General features: G+C 36.4%; 1 protein-coding gene across 3 annotated transcripts; it reads left to right on the forward strand.

Annotated features, from left to right (window-relative positions):
- Positions 1-5,008: 5,008 nt before the first annotated feature.
- On the forward strand, positions 5,009-23,478 carry CHODL (chondrolectin). Of its 3 annotated transcripts, XM_066365890.1 has the most exons (7): positions 5,009-5,515; positions 14,352-14,661; positions 14,882-15,039; positions 18,055-18,141; positions 19,435-19,537; positions 21,355-21,433; positions 22,972-23,050. In XM_066365890.1, the coding sequence occupies exons 1-7, from the start codon at positions 5,437-5,439 to the stop codon at positions 22,972-22,974; spliced, it is 819 nt and encodes a 272-aa protein (XP_066221987.1). In that variant the 5' UTR covers positions 5,009-5,436; the 3' UTR covers positions 22,975-23,050. The 3 variants fall into 3 exon arrangements, with proteins under 3 accessions (XP_066221987.1, XP_066221986.1, XP_066221985.1); XM_066365889.1 differs by lacking the exon at positions 21,355-21,433 and having other exon boundaries at positions 22,972-23,188; XM_066365888.1 differs by lacking the exons at positions 18,055-18,141; positions 19,435-19,537; positions 21,355-21,433 and having other exon boundaries at positions 22,972-23,478.
- The last annotated feature ends 922 nt before the right edge of the window (positions 23,479-24,400 follow it).

Below are 24,400 nucleotides of genomic sequence, written 5' to 3' on the forward strand. Positions count from 1 at the left end.
TGTCTCTCCTCTCTCTCTCTCTTTCTCTCCTTTCTCTTTCCTCTCTAAAAATGAATAAATAAAATAATAAAAAAATAAAAAAATAAACATTATTACTAACATTTATACATATTTATAAATGTATTGCATATATGCAGATAAAAAATTACATTCTGGCTGGGGATAATTCTTAATTTATATAAAGATTAAGATTGAAAAATATGTAAAATTACTAAGGCTTTCTGGGGCAGAATGCCATTCATCAGGAAAGTACAGAACTTCTCCAACCCATTTTTTTTCTATTCTAAAATGAAAACAAAAAAAGAGTGGAATATTGTCTAAGATCTTATCAACTGAGAATTTATATTTATGTTTCTGCTAGCCAAATAGTTTTTCAAGGCACTATACTTGGTGAGGAGTTTGTCAGTTGCACACCTGCATAATTCAGGCTGGACACTTGAAGCAAGTATACCTTTAGCTTATAGCTTTTTTGGTTGAATTATCTCAATTTTGTTTTGTTGTATTAATGTATATTAAGCCTTAATTTAGTAACCAAGTCAACATTAGAATAAAAAGTATTGGCTTATGCTAGAGTTATAATAATGATATTTGATTACATCATTTAAATTAATCAGAAAGCACTAAAAGGAAATTTTAATTTGCTGAGTTGATATGTAGTTAGACATGAATCATAAATTCATATGATTCTTCAGATCTAAGATATGTCACTGGTAACGGAGTTCCTTAAGTATTTTTAACATGTCACCTGAATGGTCAGAGAATGTAAGAGACTCCATAGTTCCTAAATTTAAATTTCAAATGACATGAAATTATGTTTTTCAGTGTATATAATGCTTCATTAACTTTCTAACAACATTTTGAATAGTAGCACTCCCTTAGCTAGCCATGTAATGGCTAAGACTTCTGGGATAATGAGGAAGAGCAGAATTAGTTTTTGAATGAAATAGGTCATGTGTTTTATAGCACAGACATGTTTTGAAGAGAAAAAGGAAATCTCAGGGGAATTTGGCCAACTGCTCATGCTTGCACTGGAGCCAGATACATGCCCACACAGATGCCAAGGTGCTATTTGGGAGGAATAACTCTGGATTCAGTGCTAGGTCCCTGGAATTGACAACTAATCATTATTCAGGACAAAATAAATAAATAATTTTGCTTACTACCAAAGTGGTCATATAGTAATGGTTTTATTTTATTTTTTACTTTCAAATATTTGGTTTATTATTACCTGGCAATATTATTGGTAATGCTTAGGAGAATCATTAACCATCATTAAATAATGTGTGATAGAATGAATAAACTATTGTTGGAATCTATGAACATTTTAAATATGTGACTATAAAGTTGTAATAATTTTTTAAAAAATTTTATTTTATGTATTTTAGGAGAGGAAGTGAGAGATAAAGGGGGGGGGGGCATTGATCTGTTCTTGTATATGCCCTGACCAAGGATCGAACCAGCAACCTCTATGCTTTGGGACAATGCTCCAACCAACTGAGCTATCTGGCCAGGGCAGTTGTAATAATTTTAAACACTGTAACAAATCCTCTTTGTAGGTCATTGCCATGGACTGAACATTTGTATCCCCCCAAATTCATATGTTGGAATTCTATTCCCAATGTAATGGTATTAGAAGGTGGGTTCCTGGGGAGGTAATTAGGTCAATAGATTGGAGACCTTGTGAATGGAACTTTTGCCCTCATAAAACAGATTGCAAAGAGCCCACTGACCCTCTTTCCATTACATTAAGTGAGAATATTTCCAGAAGTCAGCAGTCTGTAATCCAGAAGAACCCAGAAGTGTCACCTCATTAGAACTGAAACATGCTGGCACCTTACTCTCACATTTCCAGTCTCCAGAACTGTGAGAAATAACTTTCTGTTGTTTATAAGGCACCCAGTTTATACTACTTTTTCATAGCAGCCAACCTGAATAAGGCAACCATATTTGCTAGTTCTTGCTCTGCGACACATGAATGAATCATGCTGTGACAGAAAACTGAAGTGAGAAGCCACTGAAGGCACTATATTCAGTGTCTGTCCTGGAATTCAGACTATCTGTCCTGGGGACTTATTAATGCACATGTGAAACAGATGCTTGCTGGGAATTGCAGACATCTCAAAGGGTGTGGGGAGAGGACTAATTTATATATTTGGGAAATACCAATTCCATAGTGTACTATTAAGGACCCTGATGTCACTTTTCAAAACTTTGGATTCTGAATGTTGCTCCACTGATGTCTCAGAGCCTCTGGAGACTCAGCCCTTGATGTGTGCTGAAGATTTCCTTGGGATCCACGATACTGAGGTCACTTTTGTATTTCGGGACTTGAAGCGATGTGTTTTAAGTTGTTGAATCAATGTTGACCTCCTTATCCTAATCAGTGTGAATTTTTTATTTGAAAAAACATTTTTTTAATTGAGCACAGAATCTTATGATAGACCTCTTTCCTGATTGCCAGTTTCCAATCATGTGGTATGGTCACACTTAGTTTCAGAGCTGCTGGAGGCCTGGCTCTATGCTCGGGCGAACATTCCTCACAAAGCCCCAGCCATGCTCTTAAGGGATTCCTTATCTCCTGATTAATCTGAAATCAGTTCTTAAAATCCTCATTTTGTTCCACTAATGTGGAACTGAACTATGTTTGCTATGAATGAGAAAGTCACTTGTTTCTGGTGATACCTTAGGGAAAAACAATGAAAGTCATATGTTAAAATATATAATTAATGAATATTGTTTTCTTTCTAATGCCCAAGAGCTTTATTTTAAATGCAATTTTGTTGAAAATTTTTGTTGTGTATTTTCTATTACACTATATGAAAACAATTATATGAGAGGTACCCCACACCATACACTCCAAATAAATATCTAGTACCATTTATATTCTATATTTAAGATGACCCAAAATGTGCTCTCTGAATTTAGTGATGGTCCATCCAGATGTTTTCTAGTGATGGAGAAACAAAGAAAAAAAGCTGGTCTTATCAACCAGTCCCCTTAAAAACATATATCTAAAAAGAATTTTTAATAATTTATTTTCCTGGTAAGTCAAACATCTATCTGAATAACTGCTGACCAGCCCTAGTAAAACAATATGGCCACCCTGAACCGATAAAATCCTAACATAAAGAAAATATATTTTAGGACATCTGTACAACCCTATTGAATATACAGTTGTTATAATTTGGATTTTCTGAAGTACAAAAACCACGAGGTTCCCCTAGCCAATAATGGCTTCAAGGACTTACTGGTTTTTCAGATGTCAGAGATATTGGGGACATTTAAGGATCTGCTAATCTGTAGGAAATTATATCTGTTGCTTATGTTATAATCTACAGATACTCCTTCTCAAACAGGGAACTTTTCCTGATAGCTTTGGACTACACTAATATCTAGGAGTAGGATGGAGTAACAGGAGAAAGAGGCTCCCGTTCAGAGCCCAAGCTGTGCAGGCATTTGGAGAAGTATCTCAGGCCACCAGCCATTGAGGATAAGCACCCTCAATCTGGACTGCTGCTAGAAAATTCCTGCAAAAATACCTTATTCCTCTGTGCTAACCACAACACCCATTCACCCTTTCATTGTAGTATTTGTACATGCAGTCATTATTATGTTTTTTCTCCACACTGGACTGTGAGCCCCTGGAGCAATTCTGACCACAACCACTCCAATGGCACTTTTTGAAAGGGCTCATGGGGCGGAGCAATCCTTCATTGCCTTGAGAATTTACTAGTTATCATTTTGCATTCAAAATCCCATTAGTGCTTGTTTCAAGATTTTGGCCATATAGCTAGTGGTGAAATTCAAAAATCCATACCCTCTACAAGATTTATTAATTGCCCACAGCCTGATATTAAATCAGTGTTTTCATGATTATGCAAGGAAAAAATAAAGTGGCAGACATAGTTATAATTATTCTGGAATTCTACTTTTTGAGTAGGGTAGGTTTAATAATGTTTGTCCTTTTGAAGTGCTAAAATTTCTTATTCTGCAAGACTTGTCCTTACTGTAGCAGGATTAACCTTTTTCAAGAAAGCAGTCTAACAAATGTTTGTAGTGTGCTTTGCTTATAAAAAAAATAAAGACAGGGAAGTGTTATAGAAAAGTTTGTGCATTAAAAAATATTTTAATTAACAAACTCTGGGGGCACTTAAAGCAATGTAATGGACAAATGCCAATTCTACTGAAGTGCATTATGAGAGCATCCCCAAGGTTCCTATCTTGGACTATAGATGAAACTCTTATGAACTTTTTTTCCAATGCTCCAGGAAACACTAGCATCCTTGGGTAGACTTATCATAAAGACTGACCCAGTTATAGAAAAATGCCTTTGTAGGTTTTAGAATGTGTCTTGTTTCTAATGCAAACTATAGCTTACTGATAGATGAGTGCAAAGAAACACATACATTTATATGCAGGAAGTCCCCAAGTATTCAGAATATCTATTTTGCCTTGATGTTTTTCTTTGGAGCTTCAAATACTAAGATTGAAACCAGTTGGAAAAACCGTGCTTCAAATATTCTTCTCAATTTACTCCTGTGGCAATTTAGTCAAACAACCTGCTTGGAAGTCATCATCTATTTGCAGAACTTAGGTGGGGGAAAACCTGCCATATTATATAATTCACTGAACAGGTTTTGGCTCCCATTCCACCAATCTAAAATAGTGGCTGGTGCCCTGCGTCTAGCAGTACATGTGATCAAGCAATTTAGCACAAAAAAGGAAGGCCCTGCAACTTGGCATCCCCGTGGAAATTAATCTTTGAGAAAACCAAATGGGTCCAACATTTGCCAGAGTTTAATAGCAAAGCTGTCACATTTTACACAAATGAGCTTCGGGTCCGTTCACAAATGGAAAGAGGAGACCAGGAGGAGTGGAGTGGAGGAGGTGGTGCTGCTGAGTAGACTGTTTTCAAAGTGGCTTCAGTTTTAGGGGAGGGGCTGGGATGCTCCGCGAGGCAGGAGAGACGAAGCAGTTAAAAATTGTTACTAGCAAGAGGCCGGAACCTCAGGGTGTAGGTATATAAGACTGCGCTTCCAGCTCATTGCTGCGGCTGCTGCGCGGAGATCCGCGACCAGGGCGCAAGGATTCAGCTCCTCAATCGCCAGAGGCCCGGGAGACGATCAAAGTGGGCGGGTGGGGTCTATGCCGGGGATTCTGCTGCATACCTGGGACGGACACGGGGCCCCCTAACTTCTGTTTCCTCTCTCTAAACGCGTGCCCGCAGGATCGTGCGCTCTAGCCCAGTACACCCGCGCGCGGCACCAGCGCGCTTGGCAATGCGTGCGGGGGACCGGGCGGCTGGGTTCGGGCGGCGGGAGTAGGGCCCGCGGGGAGGCAGGGAGGCTCGGGGTCAGAGTCCCGGCTACTCGGCGGACAGAGGGCGCCTTCGCTACGCGCAACACCTGCTGCTGCTGCTGCTGCTGCTGCTCCGCGATGAGCCGCGTGGTCTCGCTGCTGCTGGGCGCCGCTCTACTCTGCGGCCACGGAGTCTTATGTCGCCGGGTGGTCAGCGGTGAGTCTGGGGACCGCCCTCTGCCTAGCGGACGAGCAGGGAGAGGGACCGCTGGCCGCCCTGGGCTGTAGGCTGTCCCCGGGGTTGGAAACCTGTGTAGGGTAGGGGACTGGGAGGAAACGTGGTAACAGATGGTGCTCTGCGTTCTCCTACGCCTCCCGAAACACGTACAAAGAGTTTAAAATTTTCCTAAGTGCCTGGTTTCAGTAGCTGCGAGACTAGCTGTGCTTCATCGGGAGCAGCGCAGCGTTTTCCCGGAGTAATTTATTTCCTCTTTCTTTGTAAGAAAGCTGTAGGGCAGGGCTGGGCACCTGAGGAAGGGTGGGGTACGGCAGAAACAGAGGGAGCCCAGGGACTTAAGAGCTGCTGCAGGAATGCCACCCCCTGTTGGCCAGGCTCCACTTAAGTCCCCACGCCATGTTCACTGGGAGGATTTCTAAGACCAGATATGTTCGCTGAGTGTCGCTCACCGATCCTGGGCGCGCAGCCTTTGTTCTCGGGAGGGCAGACAAAGAATACGGGGTCGTGGTGCGTGGACGCCTTTCCTTTGCACACCTCGTTCCAAGTTGGGGACTTCTCAGAAAATGAAGTCGACTAGAGTTTGGCTGATATGTACGTGGTGACGGCTGTAGGTTCGTGCACACAGTAGGCTCAGGATGAGGTCGGTGGAATGAGTTGCAAGGGGAAAGGACCAGAATTGGCAAGCTTCCCAGCGTTCGCTTCGATTTTAATTTTTCTTCGACTTTCACTCTCCTATTGTTGAGCAACTTACATTTGATTCACCCTTTCTTACTTTGAGGAGGAGAGATCTCTTACAAAACGTGAAGATTCTCAAAAGCTTAGGATGCATGAATAGGGTTTTACTGAAAATTAAGCAAAAAGAGCTTCTTTTATTGAAATCTCTTGTGATGCTAATTAAAATGTTGCTATGAATATTTTTTTTAATGTAAATGGTCGTGTGTTTTAAGTGCGGGAAGGTTTTAATGTAAAAAGCACAAATTCCCTTTCACATTCTGTGCATCTTATAACAGGTGTCACTAGAGGTATAGATGACATGGCAGCAACTTAATCAGTAATGAAGCCAGACCTTTAGAAACAGGCATATTAGTTTAATTGTTACTGATCTTCCCCTCAGCCATAAGTGATGCTCTACACCTTCAGAATAGAATTCTTAAATATCTAGTTATCATTCACTCTATACTCACTTTTTGGCACTCTGCAAGCACTGGAATTAATTATATTGTGAAATGTCATTTGGAAATGCATGCTGCTTACTTTTTTTGGAAGACAATCAGGCTATTAATATTTATAAAATGAAAACTTCATAGTATCAACTTAAAGGATGTTATAGAAGCCATACCATTAACTCCTTTCCCCCATAATTTAACTTTGAGGAAAGAGTTTACTATTTGGGCTCATTTGAATGTGTGAATTACATATCTGACTGTCTTTATCAAAATTATTCTGGCAAATGAATGAACAGCAAAGACCAGGCTTTGAGCATAAGGTGTTTTTAAACACATAAAAACATTTCTTTGAATTAAAAAGTATTCTTTTGGTATGTTCTTGTTTGTATGCTTTAAACTTTGCAAGGGAGGAAAAAAGATATATGAAAATAGAATTCAAAAATTGTTAGTGAAAGTTAAATTCTTCTTTTTTATATTACATAAATTGTTGCAAACCTTTTGCTGTGTTTTCCTCCTATTTATAGACATCTTATAGGTGACATCTGGATAATTTCTAATTAACTGAATATGATCTATTTGATTTAGCATAAATTACAACGTTTACTTGATATTGAAACAATTAAGTTTTTCTTACGAATAATGTAATTGTCTTTGGCCATAAAAGTTTTCATTGACATTTAAGCATTATAAATGGACTTGAAATTTCATTCTTTGCAGACTAGCTTTTTAAAATATGTATTTTAACCATAATGGCATGAGTACAAAGCAGTTTAAATCTGGACATTTTGGAAGTAGTAGGCCTAATATCTTCCTGGTGAATGTTAAGTTTGATTGGTGCATCAACTTTGTCATGCCACTGGGGATCACTTACCAAAATTCTCAAGTGTCTGTTGACTGCAACAAGTTCTTTAGGACCATTATTAGCAACATACTTGTGTGGAATATACTTTTTATTTATTAAATATCAATACAACTGTTAATAATTTCTAGGTAGTATACCAAAATAATCACTCTAAAAAAATGACAGGAACTCTTAAATAATCCTTTATAGAAATTCTTATCTTAGTACTTTAAAATATACAAATAGAATACTTTCCAATTCTTTAAAGTACAGCATCTTCTTAAAACCTGAGAGCATTATTTATAAAAGAAGTGAACATATTTTAAAAAGAGATAGCATTTCGGACAACATCATCATAATCCTCCCTGTAAGAGTTGATAGCATCTAGCAGCAGTAGAAAAGTATTTTTACAGGTTAGTGGTCAAGCTTATTTTGATGCATGAATAAACAATACAAATATATAACCATGAGGATAACAATGTGAGTGTTTAGTGCATTTATAATTCTAATTTGGAAATTACTTTTAGGGCCTTAGACCTGTCCTGATTTGTTGCTGAACACAGATGTGAGTGAGTACTTGTGGGGGCTGTGGTCATTTGATTAGGGCAAGTGACAGGTAGGTAATGAAATCTTTAGGACAAAGGCAAACAGTTTTTACTTATGAGGATATAGATACATGTGAAAAAGAAGAGTTCAAAATTCAGGCTTCTAAGATGGGAAATGTGTTAGAAGAGCACATGGATATTTTTAAACATTTAAAATGTGTTGAAGTAATGTTTTGTTTTGTTTTTTTTTTTTACTCTTCCTCTCTTTAGTGCCCACAGCAGTGACTCCTCAGCCTGTTAGTGCTGCAAAGTGGCATTAAGTGTGTTCCACGGCACCTCCACATTTCTGCAGAACATTTCAATGCATATTAACTTGAACTTATTAAAATTGGCAAATATTTTGCTTAGCAGACTGGTTGATTTAGAGACCTATCTTTTAATCATACAGATGCCTCAGAATATTGCAAAATCAAGGTGGCATTCAGTAGGCTATAGATTAATATCATAGCAAAGGAGATACAAAAAACTGTTATCCCATGACATCATCAAAAGCATAAAGTGATGACGGTGCAGTTTTCAAAGAGGCAATTACTTTATCTCTTGGGCAAAAAAGGAACAAATTAATCTTATTACTAGTCATTTAATAAACTACACATTTTTCATAGCCATTAATTCCTAACAGCTGTTTTTCAGCATTTTATGGTTTTGTTTTTATAACTCTTTTTCCTGGAGATGGCATATCTATTCCATTAACATTAGAAAAGAGACAGTGTTATTTAATAAAGGGGTCCATGCGGATATTCATCTGTTGTTCTCACTAGCAATTTTTACTCTTTGCAACTGTCTTCTGTGCTAGGCACTTCACAGTCAGGTGGATGGAAGTGCACACTACCAGGAGACACTGTTACTTTCACTGTTCCAGAATATTACTGGTGATAGAAAATGGCCTTACAACTTGATTAATGTTATCCTCTTTGTAATGGATGGGGGAGGATCAGTTTGGGTCTTGTTTGTTTTATTTGGAAAATAAAAGGGCTCGATAAAACAGTCATTAAGGACATATACGTTCTGAAAATATAAGGTCAATGTTCCAATATTAATCCTGTGGCTAAATGTTCAGTAATAGAAAATCCACCATGTTCTTAAGAAACACGCTGAAGGCACAACTCCTTGTATGTATTAGCCACCCAGGACTCAATAACGGATCAACGCTCATAGTTATAACAGAAAAAACATGAATAATGTGCATATTCATCATCCTTTTATTTATGAGATCTTTCACTTAGAAAAAAAGTGTTATATTTGAGACATATCTGGGGGCTGCATGGAACTCTAGGTAAACGTATGAACTGTCCAGCCTGACTGTGTTGTTCTAAACCTTGATTTTACCACTTATTCACTTAATGGATTTGGGGAAATTACTTAACTTCCTTTGTTCTCCTTTGTTTTAAAAATGGGATGAGAGCACCTACAGCATAGAGTTGGTGGAAGGAGAAAGGGGTTGGACACAGTTGTGCAGGTTGTGTAATGTGCAGGCGTGCATTCTGGGACATTGCCAGAGGAGACTCAGAGGGGCAAGCCCTGTGCCTGAAGCTAGTGCCCCTAGAGGGAAACACTTTTTTCTTCCTGAACAGCCTCTATCACCAGGAGAGATTTTTTTCCTAATTTACCCAAAGGTATGGATTGTGCTAGCAATGAGGCCGTGCATGCTAAACTATTGATCAGTGTCAGTCTTTCTACTATTATCGTTATTTCTTTCGAACTCATAACTATTTTCACTATTTAGGTAAGAAAACTGAGGCCAGGCAAGTTTAAGTAATGTCCCAATGTTTTCACAGTTCAAGTATTGCTCTGGGATTCCAGTCCAGTTCTGACTGATTGAACGCTTGAAATCTTCCTTGGTTTACCATTTGTTATTTAGATATTGATTTTAAATATTAAGATTTTTAAAAAATGAATCTCATTTCCTTGTCAAGAGGCATGTTGTGTTTCCTAGCTGGAGAGGTAGGGCTTGCAGCTGCCACCACCATTCATAAAATGACCCAAGACTATAATTTTGGTTTTGTTTACCTATGTAGGAAAATGGATTTCAGCACAACCTTAATAGTGCTCTGTGCAGTTCACTCTATTATAAAATCTCTGTGGCAAAAATAAATTTTATTATAACAAAACTTTTTTTAATAAAGGGAAATTCTTAAGAAGTTGGTATAATATCAATCAAACATTGAAAGCAGAACACAAGTTCAGTGGTTTTCCCTTTCTTTCTAGTTCAAGAGTATTGACATTGCCATCAGAGGTCATATTACCTGTGTATTGCGGTATCTGTATACTTAGTGTGATTTTGAGGAGGTAAGAAAGAATTGTGAGAAACAGATTATTTTGTGGGATGCTGATAAAATGTTTAAAGGCCAGTCAATCTGGTTTGGGTTTGTCATGTGGATCCTCCTTTGTACAACATTTTCTTTGCAACCAAAGGTAGGTCATAAGTGAAAAATAGGAATTCATAGAAGGCCTCCTGCATTTATTGAATAATGCGATATAAATTCAATATGTATTTAATAGTGATAATACATGATTATATTATGAGGTATAAAGAAAATATTACTACTTTCCTAACAAACTGAAGTCTTACTTGTCAGAAAGTTAATACATGTAAGCAAAATAGAACCAAATCCTAGATCCTTTCTATTCAGGAAAAAAAAAACAAACAAAGTAAACTGCAGTGCACTTAAGAGTTTGGCCCCTCTTTTATGTTATTACCAAACGCATTTAAAATTCTGCCAATATTTAGCTCTAAAAGAATTTTAATGACTAAGAAAGAAGACAAAATCAAATTTTCATGAAAAATAGTAGCATAATCTCTGATATTGGTTGGCAATGTTTATTTTAATAGTCGACATTAAGAATTGTTTCTAAATAAAAGTTCATGGGTTCATACGTAGTTGTGTGTGTGTGTGTGTGTGTGTGTGTGTGTGTGTGTGAGAGAGAGAGAGAGAGAGAGAGAGAGAGAGAGAGAAACCAATGGTGTAGACTCCTGGGTGGAAGGTCTTTTATCTCTCTCATAAATAAGTCACCAATCAAAAAATATTTCTCACTACAGATGCTAGGTACCATTTAGTGAATTACTATTAGACAGTTTTGAGGTAGCCTTCATGCAGTAAAAACTGTTATACAGTTATCTGAATATGTTATGGGCAGTGGAATAGTGGATGGAAGATTAGATGTGGTAGATGGAAGTAGTAGATGTGATAGATGGAAAACTAGAATTTCTGTCTTTCAAAACAGTGGATGGAGGAATTTATCTGAATATAACATTTAAAAGGAAGAGGAGAGGCCACCCTTTCTGTGATCTCACAGAATGAGACAAGAAGGGAGGTGACCATAAGGGCTCTTTGAGGATATTAGCCTTTACAGAAGTGGGAAAGTTGCTTCCAGAAGACCCGTATTAATGGGACTTTTCTGGAAATCAAGGCAACATTTGTTTCCCAGATGTTGCAGTTCTACTGCGAGTCCAGCCAAGTGTGATCAGCTGAAATGACAGTGAGCAATTCAATAGCTTGATTTTTTGCTGGTTTTGCTACAACTGGGACTAAATTTGCCCAATAAGGTGGAAATCAGTAGTGAAGTACAGTTGGATGTAAGTAAATTCACAGTGTCAGCTTTAGCTGACTGTGATATCTATATATCTAATCTATATATCTATATATCTATATTATATCTGTGTGTATTATATATATATATATATATATATATATATATATATATATATAAAACTGCAATGTTTCCATAATTTCTTGAAAACTACCTTGTTAGATCTGAAGTGCTAGTGACTCTTCAGTTCAAAATCTGTGGATGCATCTGATATTTAATCAATACACTTTGGAGTTAATGTCTATCTGTAGTTGGCAATTGGCCAATGTCCTGATCCTCTGAGAATCCTTCCATGAGGCAGCCCCTGCGGTCTCCATTCTCTCACCCACGACCCTGGGACACTCCCTCCCCCACAGCCATGGCAACTGGCAAGGCTGGCTATCATCCAGGACCCGTGCAATATTAGTTGTTAATTATTTTAAGTATAATACAACCCCTGTCTATGGATTTTCTCTTATTATTGTTAATTCTCTACAAACTAACATTTACTACTCTGCTAATAACTAATGGTGGTGTTAGGAATTTCCTCATGACACTTACAGCTCTCTCATGCATTTAATTAAAAGTGCTATTATAATTTTATAAACAAGTTGATCATTTTTGTGTCCTCACATAAGTAATAAATCAGTGTAGCATTTATTTTATAATGTATGAAAGGTAATGAGCAGAGACTTTTAGCAAATCATACCTATGTATCCTCTGAATGTGTGCTGGCCTAGTTACATAAATCATTTTTATTTATTAAAACTTTTGGTTAATTTTTTTTTAATTTGGCTTTTTGACGTCTTGCAAAAACAATCTTCTTGGACAAGTGTAATATTTTGAAAGTGCTGGAATCAATCCAAGTCTGAGATGCCTTAGAATGAAAACCTAAACAGATTGAAACCTCAGGGGAATGCATTTAGATATTTTGAAACTTAGAAATATGTAAAGGATGTCGAAGATGAAAATGGAAACAGCTTGATTTAAAAATAGAGGCATGGCCTGACCAGGCGGTGGAGCAGTGGATAGAGTGTTGGACTGGGATGCGGAGGACCCAGATTCGAGACCCCCGAGGTCGCCAGCTTGAGCGCAGGCTCATCTGGTTTGAGCAAAGCTCACCAGGTTGGACCCAAGGTTACTGGCTTGAGCAAGGGGTTACTTGGTCTGCTGTAGCCCCAAAGTCAAGGCACATATGAGAAAGCAATCAATGAACAACTAAAGTGCCACAATGAAAAACTGATGATTGGTGCTTCTCATCTCTCTCTATTTCTGTCTGTCTGTTCCTATCTCTCTCTCTGACTCTCTCTGTCTCTGTAAAAATAATAATAAAATAAAATAAAAATAGAGGCATGAAAATCACTAGGCTTGATGGCATTGTTAGAATATAACTAGAAACAACACTTTAAAATAGTGAAGTCATCACAAAACCTAATAATAAACTAAAAGACATTTAAAAAAATAATAATTATATTAGAATCAACCATTGGGACTTCCATCATCATCTCTCAAAGAATGTTTCAGATTAATTTGTCCATTTGAAACCTCTTTAATTCCAGTTTCCTGTGGGCATTCCAGCTAGCCTGTTATTTTTCATTAACAATTAGTTGGGAGCAGTCTGTTAATTTGTTCACATTATTCTATGAGTTGCTCCTGGGTCCAGATCACAGTTAATGAGACAAGGGACAACTGGCTGTCTTAACTTGCATTGCTGGAACTGCCATTTTATTAGTTGGTTGTTCTCAGCTTGTGTCAAGTTATTGAATGCTTATCACTCAAAGACTATTGTGAAGTTAATGGCAGTCTGCTGATTTCTGCTCCCTCCTGTCTCTGAGTGTCATCATAGGCCATTAATCGCTGATTCTAGGGGAGAATGGATATGATACCATCACTAGCTCAGTGTGATATACTGTACTGTAATTAAAAGTGCAAAGCTTAAACACTTTATTTTTCAGTCAGTGTTTAGGTATAGTAAAGACCCCTGTCCTCCACTACTGACAACTTTTCTTGATTGGCTACAAAATTAAATACATAGTGGAAAAAGCCCACAGTCTCAATAAGAATAATGTTGATGCAGATGAATCGTAAGAAAGCAGTATAGCTGTGCCTTAATTTCTTAGCATAAAGTAATTTAACGTAAAACAGTAAGATTATTTTCTAACGAGGAACCTAAGCTGAAATCAGATAAAGACTAGAAGAGCAGTGAAGGTCATAGACAGTAGGTTGGAATAAAAAGGAACAGTGATAGAGAAGGATTTGTAGCAACTTTTAAAGTTGACAACCAGAGATCAGAGGAGGACCAAAGAAAATAATGAGAAAAAATAAATAAAAGAGCATGACCACTGGGGAGAGTTTCCACAAACTTGGCCTCCATGTTTGGTGGTCCAAGGAGGAGGGTGTAAACAGTGGAAATTCCATTGCTGGAGAGTTAGCTAAATCCTATTCACTGTGGCTTTATTATGACCTGATAGAATCATGCTGATTTGTGTTACATCACTAAGTCATCAGGAAAATTTATTCTGCTTAATATCTAGGTGTATGTGAAATTCAATTTTGAGAGTTTTTAAAATCAGACTTTTTTGTTTTGTTGCTTGTGTATTTAAGTTTTCATATGTTTTATGTGTCTGTTTTAGGCCAAAAAGTGTGTTTCGCTGACTACAAGCACCCCTGCTACAAAATGGCCTATTTCCATGAACTGTCCAGCCGTGTGAGCTTTCAGGAGGCTCGCCTGGCTTGTGAGAGTGAGGGGGGAGCTCTTCTCAGCCTGGAGAACGAAGTGGAGCAAAAGTTAATAGAAAGCATGTTGCAAAACCTAACCAAGCCAGGCACAGGAATTTCTGATGGTGATTTCTGGATCGGCCTTTGGAGAAATGGAGAGGGGCAAGCCTCTGGTGCCTGCCCAGATCTCTACCAGTGGTCTGATGGGAGCAGTTCCCATTACCGGTGAGTCGGGTCCTGAGGGGCATTTCTGGTATCTGAACAGCATGCCAGAATTGAGTGGGCGAAGTCGCTCACAAGTGTTCTGCTGCTCTATACAGAGTGGGTTTACAGTTGTGAATTTGCAAAACACAGAGTTTATTCTTGTATTATTATTGATTAATCATTGTATTATTTTCCATACGATCACCTGTCAATCCACTTTTGCCCCACCCTGTATTTGCAGAAACTGGTACACTGACGAACCTTCCTGTGGAAGTGAAAAGTGTGTGGTGATGTATCATCAACCGACGGCCAATCCTGGCCTAGGGGGTCCCTACCTTTACCAGTGGAATGACGACAGGTGCAACATGAAGCACAATTACATCTGCAAGTATGAGCCAGGTAGGATGTCCGATGCATTGTTACAGCAGAGTTTGTTCATCTCTGCTTATATTTTTATCTTTAAGCTTTGCTTTCTTTGGTTCTTTTTTATGATCTGCTATAAAACATGGAATTACTTTGCAACTTGTCATATCATTCAGTGTACTGACTGTGTGCTACAGAACAAGTGTCCAATGGGTTAAATGGGACTAGAGTAACTAGAAACTATAGAAACCAGAGTAACTAGAAATAGAAACTACAGTCCCTAGAAATAGAACTTGGGAGTAACTAGAAACATCTGGAGAGGTATTTTTAAGAGAAAATATTCATTTCTATTATTAAGGTCAAATTGTGCTTTTGTAAGTAGATTTAATGAAAAATAAACATCTATTTAAAAATATGTAATACAGTGTGTGTGGGAAGGAGGTATGTCACCAAAGCACTTATAGAGTTATACATTTGAGCAACTGTTCTTTAGGTGATTATCTGGGAAATTTAAGAGATCAAAAGAACCTTCTGGAACGTTAGCTCATTATTTCATGGCATGATACTTGGAACATGCTCCTTAGTGAATGTTGAACTGGTCATAACTTGTTGGACCATCCACAGTGAAAAACGTGGGGGCATATACCATGTTCTTGCTATGACTCTCATTCTTTGAAATATGCTTTCTTAATCAGTTATCACTTAAAGTCTCCAATTTTTGCCATATGCAGTAAATAAAAGGATTGCATTGACTTGAGCTACACCAGTGTGGTTTCCTGTGGAAAGAGTAAGTTTGAATTATTTTGAATCAGACAGCTCAATTGAATTGATTTTTGACCCAGAGAGAAACTAAGCAAAACTGTATAAACTCATTTTTTGAAATCATTTAAGAATGTTAAGATAGATACTTAGGCTTTGAGATTTTTCTTTTTCTGTTTGTCTCTTCAGTGTTTGAAAGTGTTATTTTAACTCTTCTGTCTGCTTGACCTCATGTGGTCATGGAAGGCAATTATAATCAAGTACTGCTATTTCCATTCTTTTAAAATTAACATGCTTCTTTTTTTCTCATAAGACTGTAAACCACAAGAGATTATTTGGATTACATTTATTCTTCTGTCCTGTTTATCTTGCTCTTGAGTATATTAGCCAAGATTCTGTCCCTGGTGAGTTTATTCTCTAGCAACCCCAAGGTTGCTAAATCCATCATTACTCTCCCAGACACCTTTACAGAGCAAACTCTGTTATGCTCTTGTGTTCTTTGTCTTTATTCTTTCTCTAGAAAAATATAAATTTGAAATTCTCTGAGAGTTTAATTTGTAACATATGTACTCAAAACTATTGAATGAAACAGTATATTATATAATCTTAATACAATATTGTCTTCTTCTCTGAACTTTTATATGAACAATTTGACCCTAAGCATGTCTAATCATATCCAAAGTGGTAAAAAATTAACCTAGCTAAACAGAAACTGAATAATCTACTTCTGAGGTTACTCACTTTCTTCACCACTATTTTTTTACTGTCCTGTGAGTTGTATGTATTCTTTGGCTCTACCAATGTTACCCAAATATTTTTATAGTGATACATCTGAATTTAATTTTTGCATTTATTAAAATTATATAATAAGCCCTGGCTGGGTAGCCCAGTTGGTTAAAACATTGTTCTGATATACCAAGGTTGTGCATTTGATCCCTAGTCAAGGCACTATAGAAGAATCAACCAATGAATGCATAAACAAGTGGAATAACAAATTGCTGTTTTACTCTCTCTTCCTTCCTCTCTCTCTAAAATCAATAAATTTTTAAAAATTAAAATTGCATTATTATTCCTGTTCTTAACATTAAAAATGGCATGTATGGGATTATGTTTCTAAAATGTTACTTTATCAGCAACTGCAATAACTTAAAGTTTATTAAAATTACTTTTAAAATAACCAGTTTAGTGTTGATAAATTACACAATATCTGTGTTATTTGTTCCACAAATACCAGTTGATCATAAGCATAGAGTGTCTAACTTCTGCAGAAGAAGGAGGGTGGGATAAGATTGTACCTGAAACCTAGAGAAGGCTATTAAAGTGTTGGGGTGAAATATGTCTACAAGAAGAATAAACACTATTGTAGGATAGTAGATGATTAAACTTTCTATGAGTAGAGACTGTGTGGTCAAATGAGAGTAGTAAACATTACATTAAAAAGATTTACTATTCTGAAACGAATATAAGATGCTGCATTTGTGCTTTCTTTCCCATCACATGACAAAAATAAATAGGAAATTATTTTTGGGGGGGACAAATGAAAACAAATGTACAAAGTATTTTCTTACTAATTTAATTTATATTTACTGAACTTAATTTAACAAATAAGACCTAGAAAACAAAATTGGGTAATAGAGCCATACTTAATCATGGTAAGATATTTCAGCATTTTTAAGGGCATGGCAATTGAAGAGATCTCATTTCATAAAACCTGGAAAAGAAACAACTCACAGTCTTTAGTTTATTATTCTATCTTAAAGAGGTAGGTTATTAGAAAGCAAATGTAAAGATGGTATTATTTGTATAGGACAGAAATGTGCTTAGAACATTATTATTTGAATCATCAAGTCCAAATGCAATCCATATACAATCTTCTGCTGATTATTATTGTGAACAGAACCCTAAATATTGCACTGATATTAGTACCAAAATTATCTTTGCTAATTGCGGTTAGTGGCTCACTTTCCTACGGCCATAGGTTCTTGCTTCTCTTTGCCTAGCTTCGTGCCTGCTTTATCATCATTGTCGATAGCAGGCTGTGTTACACAGACACATTGTTATGGGTTGCAAGGATTCACCAGGTGGATGCTTGAGATTGAGATAATTAAATGTCGACTTTCTAGTTAGATAATTTCAGGCCATTTTAAATTCCAAATATAATTCTTACTCATAAATTGTTCAGAAGTCTAAACTCTGCTGTTTATATGGTTTTATAATAAACTTTTATTTACATCTATATTTGTATTTCTCTTGTTTATCATTACATATGGTGTCTGTACTTATTATCTACAGAGATTATTCCAACAGCTCCTGGAGAAAAGACTTATTTTACAAACCAACCAGGAGACACCCATCAAAATGTAGTTGTTACTGAAGCAGGTAATTCGTTCCCCTGTCTTTCACTCCTCTATTAAGAACAGAAACTGTACATTTAAACTCTGCTTCTGGTGAACCCCAACTTTTCTTGTTGCTTGGTGAAGTGGTACATTAAATACAGTCCTATGGGAATTTATTTTTGAACTAGGTTAGAACAAATGATGATAAGCTAGTTTTTGTATACAAGAACCTCTTTTATTTTCTTCTGACTGGATGTACCTAGTACTCAACTAAGTAATCCCTATTATAATCTGGATCTATAAGAAACTTTCCCAATAACATGTAGGAGTTGCGATACAAGTTGGCACATGCAGTGGCCTACAAGCAGTGGAGAGCAGGTAAACATTTAAATATGGACTGGGGTGAGGTGAGTGTAAAATAAAAAGCCTGATTGGTAGACTTTGGAATTTCCTGTGATGTAAGTACTCCCTGGCTGATTTCAAGCTACCAAAGTGACATCACTGAACAGCAGAGTGGGAAGAATGTGTACAATGAGGTCTCTACCCAGCTGCCTCTAACACAACACTGTCTGCAAAAGAAGCAATGAAATCCCAATGCAAAGTGCATGTTATTTAGAAATTGCTCTAGCACAGCCCTATCCAAATTGGACAGAAACATTGATTTAACTTATTTGATAAGTTAATTAATAAAATAATTTTATGCTGTCTGGGACTTCAGTTTTATATTTTACCAATACCCAACATTATCAGGATTAAAAATGATTCATTTTAGAATTTAATTAAGATCAAGTCTGTATGCCGCTGAAGTCTTGTATCTTGTGTATGTTATGACTATATCATCAGTTAATATTTACATATTTTGATTTAATCCCAGGGAGCCTTGCATAGCATCATGGCACTGAACTTATTGATTAGGATAATTACATGTCCAATAAATCAACAGTTATTTTAACAATGATTACTATTCTTTAATAATCAGTGCTTAGTCCTCTAAGTAAGAACTAAGAAAGATTAGTGAACTGAGATAGCTAAGCTTATTAATATGTTATGAAAACTAGCTCTTGTCTGAATAGCAGATTTAATAATACTTTTGGAAATACAGACATTGAATAAGAACATGGCAACCAGTGCAGTATGATTTTGTTTCTGATATTTAACAAACATGAATATGTTATGTCATTAGACTATTTGGTATTTAGGGAAGAACTTTGCTTAGAATGTATTTATTGATAAATGATTTTATTTTACCTTAAATATTTGGAAACTTTTATGTACCTTTGGTATTAGAATTCTGTCTCAGCTGTCTTTTTACATGAAGACTGTTTGACTTTTGTAGGCATAATTCCCAATCTAATTTATGTTGTTATACCAACAATCCCGCTGCTCTTATTGATACTGGTTGCTTTTGGAACCTGCTGTTTCCAGATGCTGCATAAAAGGTATGTCATTCACATATGTAGAGACACCTTGAAAAATTTTAAAATTAGCATAAATTATATTTTTGATGTGTCCTTAGAAAGTTCTGATTTTTGTATCTGGCAGTACCAACCCAGTATGTACAATTTTATAAGATAGACTTTTTCACAGGATTCATGCATTATCTCATTTAAACAACAAGCCATAGGAAGTTGGTACCCTTCAGCTTTGGTTCTGCTGTTGAGAAGATGGTGGCTTAGATTGGTTACGCAATTTGTGTTGGGACTCAGAGTAGTGTGTATGCTGCATCTGAAATCTGAATGCTTGTAAGCTTACAACATACATGACTATACTGTGTGCCTTGTTTATTAAGTATAAGCATTGATGTTAAACCTTTCACTCTTTACATCAAGTTGAATGCAAGACTTGATTTTTATAGGTATACTTTGTAGTATCTTTTCAAAATTTCAAATAATAGCCTTCTTTTATTTAAAAGGGATCTTTTATGTATAGGAAGTAAAGCATAATGTTTAAAATAGGTCACTTTTTAGGAGGTAGCTTGAAATAAAATGATACAATTTAGCCAGATTCTTGGGAATATTCTTTTATATCTGTTTACCCTTAGTCTTTACTTAGAGGTATCAATATTTCAATTCAATTAAAATAATTAATCTAGGAAATATAAATAGGTAGGAAAGGAAAAAGGAAAAGATGTTTGACTTAAATAAGATCATGTTTGCCAAAGTAGATTAGAGCAGTGATTTTTAACTGGTGTGCTGCATAAATTTTTTTAAAAATGCAAGGCTTGACTATTTTGTTAAGGGCATTGCCCTTTTTCCACTTAGACTATCAAATGAAAAACGACACCAGCCAACATGACAATAGTCAATTCACAACAGTGAATCAAGATCATACTTTTTTTTTTGTCAGATCAGCAAATATATATTTTTGGTGTGCCACAGAATTTTACTAATTAGTTTATATGTGCCACGAGATGAAAAAGATGGAAAATAGCTGGACTAGACATTTTTGTCAGTGTTTTCAATAAAAATTGATTAAGAGATTGCCCCTCATCAGTGAAGGACCTGCAAATAAGTCATTTGTCTCTTTTGATGTTAATTCATTTTCTTCTTTCCCTGCAATAAACCTCAAAGAATCTACTAAGTAGAAAAAGTCCCAGAAAAAAGTTAAATAAATATAAATTTTAAAATTCACATAAATCTTAAAAAGGATCTAGCCAGTGATTTACTTGTTGTTTCAATAAGATATTTTGAATAATAATGCTTAAAACCTGGCAAATTAATACTATATTTTGTGTCTCCATGGCTTTCCAATTTATATGTGAAACACAGTTAAAATTGATTTTCAATATTTTGTATAGAATAAAGACAATAGTAAATATCTAGTTTCTTCCTTTAACTCCTTAGACTATGGAGAGATGATTTATCATTATAGAAAGTAATGTAAAGGAGGATTTGATAAGCATCCCCCATAAACCAGCCAATTATTAAAGAAGAGCTGTGAATAACAAGTCAACTTGAAAAAATACTTGAAAAATATTATGTAGACATTCTTACTTCTAAGATTAAAAAATGACTAAAATGCCAATAACTCAGTTTTTTCTAATGTTTGTTTTCCTTCTTCCACATTTTTTGTTATTGTAGAGGCTTTTCATTCAGAAGTCTTCCAGGTTTTTCCATCTTGGAAATCATGAAGTTTTCACTGTTTAAAATTCTCAGAGTGAGAAAATAAAACCAAAATAGGGTACCTCTAGATGCCGGAATTAACTATAGTGTTTAATTCATTCGTTCTTAGATCCTCCCCTTTTCCTTTCTTCCAGGAAAGCAAGGAGAAACTTCATCAAAGACTCAACTCCGTTATCATCTGAGTGCCTTGCAGAAAGTTTAAATTCCAATCTGGTACACATGATGGTTTCTGTCATTCTGTGACATGTTCAAAATAATAGCTCTTGTTTCCTTAACTGGTAGTAACTTTTTAAATGCAATACTAATGTTACACAGAAACTACATTAATAACGTAACCATGTTTTCACCACTATAAAAAAGTCATGGTTTTTTTTTTTGTTTGTTTGTTTGTTTACAAAGACAGAGAGAGGGCTAGATAGGGACAGATAGACAGGAATGGAGAGAGATGAGAAGCATCAATCATTAGTTTTTCATTGTGACACCTTAGTTGTTCATTGATTGCTTTCTCATATGTGCCGTGACGGAGGGGCTATAGCATACCGAGTAACCCCTTACTCAAGCCAGTGACCTTGGGTCCAAGCTGGTGAGCTTTGCTCAAACCAGATGAGCCTGCACTCAAACTGGCAACCTCGGAGTCTCGAACCTGGGTTCTTCGCATCCCAGGTTCTTCGCATCCCAGTCCAATGTTCTATCCACTGCTCCACCGCCCACACAGGCAAATAGTCATGGTTTTTTCATAAACTTTGCTTGATTTATTTTTATTTGTTAGATGTATTGCTCATGTTTGTTCAGGAAGAGCTTTGTTTTTACCTTCTTTGAAGGAGTTCTGCAAGGTCACGTAGATGGAGAGCGAATGGCATGGGTAGAAGTTATATTTGTGGGAATTGGAAAAGGGGGTGTCAGAATGGTTTTCTGTGGGATGGAAGAAGTACAGAACACAATAGAGAGAAACAGGAAGTGGTTAGTGATGCAGGCGAGGGTTCATTCTCAGGGAACTAGACCAAAAGGAATCTAGAGCTTGATTAGTAGGAGATGACAGGTATACTCAGGAACAGGCTCTTTTTCAGGAGCCTGAGAAGTGGCCATTGCTGGAGAGTTGGAAGACAACATAGCCCGAGGTACAGGCTGGAAATATGGCCCAAACTCTACACCTGAGGAGAGTGAAGTTCAATGTCAGGTCTAAGGAAACTCAGATACCCGTTAGTTATCAACATCTGATTCTACATTATTTTCTGATGAATTATACAATTTGCATTGAGACTCAGAGTTATGTGTGATGGGTGGAGGTGAATAAAAAGATCTTTATATTTAGGAGAAAAGCACTATTTTGATGATGTAGCCTTAAATATAGTGTATGTTAATGGAGGACTAGTCAAAAAGCAACATTTCAAAAATCATAGAACAAAGACAGTGACTGGTGATTACAATGAGAATGTTGGCATTGTGTCAGACACATTTGTGTGTGTGTGTATGTGTGTGTATGTGTCTATGTGTATCTGAACTCTAAACTATGAAGAATCCAGCAGAGAATCATCTATTTTATTTATTCTTTTATTATTTCATATGCACTATTTACCTTCTTTACATACTGGAATAATCTAGAATTTTTTGTAGGAATGAAAAAATAAGCTGGTAAGAAAAGAAGGACCCTTTTATAACATGACTCTGGGATCCCCTCCGCTTGGACAAAGACATGCCTAGCTTGATAAGAAGTCTCATACATTGAATTTACTTCTTCTTATGTTTTTCAGTAAAGGAAGAACAAAAACTAGCCCAAACCAGTCCACACTGTGGATTTCAAAAAGCACGAGAAAAGAAAGTGGCATGGAAGTATAAAAATGTATTGTCTTGTCTCCAGAAAAGAAACCAGAGTTTTGTAATCTGGATCTGTATAAGGAATGGCATCACAACCTTAGCTTGGAATGGCTTGAAATCTCAGAGGATCTGCAAGGTGAACTGTAAGCGCCCTCTCGAGGCAAATATTAAAATGAGTTTTCTATGTTTATTTCATTTACAAAATATGCTGTGCTGATAATGGAGTGAGACATGCTTATTTTGCTAAATGATGCACCCAAACTTCAAGTAAATGGAATGGACTATGCAGATAAACTTGCTGTCAACACCTCAGAAGTATGTGTGTTGGAAGCAGTTATTTTCGTTATTTTTACCTTTCATAGGTTGTAATCTAGTTAATGTAATGTAAATTGCATTGAAATTTACAGTGTGCAAAAATATTTTACCCTTACATTAGTGTTTGATAAAAATGGACTGTTCTAATATTTATTTTTATGGTGTTTTGTTTTTCAACACATGCTGTTTTGATTAAAGAAACTTATCACTGTGTCAACTGAATTCACACACACATAAATATATTACCATAGAATGTGTAGGAAATCTCTTCAGAAATAAGAAGCTATTTCATTAACTGTGGTGTAAATACACTAAAATATTTTACTTAAAGGCAAGAATTGTCTAATTTCATTTGTGGAAGACATGTGCCTTACAATTATTTTTAGTTTAAAATTCAACAGATTTTTAATAACTTTGTTAATAACTGTATAAATAGTGTACTCAATCTAGGACAAAAAAAAGTGGTATATACAATATAAATCATATGTCTTCACATGTTGCCTAAATAACCACAAGTAGCTCTCTGAAGGTTCTAGAATCAGTTTGGCCCCTCCCTTGACCACAAAGCAGAGGGTTTGTTTGGGGTTTGGGAATGAAACTGGAGGCAGAGAGCTGTATCATTTGTCTAAGGTTTTTTTCTAGCTCGATTTAGCATCTATCAGCTCAATACAAGGGTTTTACAGTTGGGACCAGGTGAGTGGTCACATTGGTGTGGTAGCAAAGCATACTAACATTTTAACAAGGAAAGAAACTATGAGTTAGTGTGGAAAATGGCCAAAGGGCATCAATAATCATGTGTTCACTGTTGAAGGTTTGGCTGGGAGAATAAACTGGGGCCTCTCTTTCTTATCTCCTTGTGTCTCCAATGCTTGTGGCTCCTTCTCCAGAGAGAGTTGTAACTATCTCGTCTTCACATGTCCCTGTACTCCTTTTAAACAAATAAAAAGTTCTTGTTTCTGAAGAATGATCATCCGTCTCATCTAAATCTTTCAAGTGAACCAAATGCAAGAGAGGTGTGCGTCAATCCATGAAAATGATAACACATTACTG

The sequence above is a fragment of the Saccopteryx leptura genome, chromosome 2 (assembly GCF_036850995.1).
Source record: "Saccopteryx leptura isolate mSacLep1 chromosome 2, mSacLep1_pri_phased_curated, whole genome shotgun sequence".
Lineage (NCBI taxonomy): Eukaryota > Metazoa > Chordata > Mammalia > Chiroptera > Emballonuridae > Saccopteryx > Saccopteryx leptura.

What these genes read in the sequence shown, in the direction of transcription:
- CHODL (XM_066365888.1), top strand. Translation starts at nt 5,437, where the DNA reads ATGAGCCGCGTGGTCTCGCTGCTGCTGGGCGCCGCTCTACTCTGCGGC. An exon ending in GGGAGCAGTTCCCATTACCG is followed by an intron (nt 14,662 to 14,881) that starts GTGAGTCGGGTC and finishes CTGTATTTGCAG; the next exon opens with AAACTGGTACACTGACGAAC. An exon ending in CATCTGCAAGTATGAGCCAG is followed by an intron (nt 15,040 to 22,971) that starts GTAGGATGTCCG and finishes TATGTTTTTCAG; the next exon opens with TAAAGGAAGAACAAAAACTA.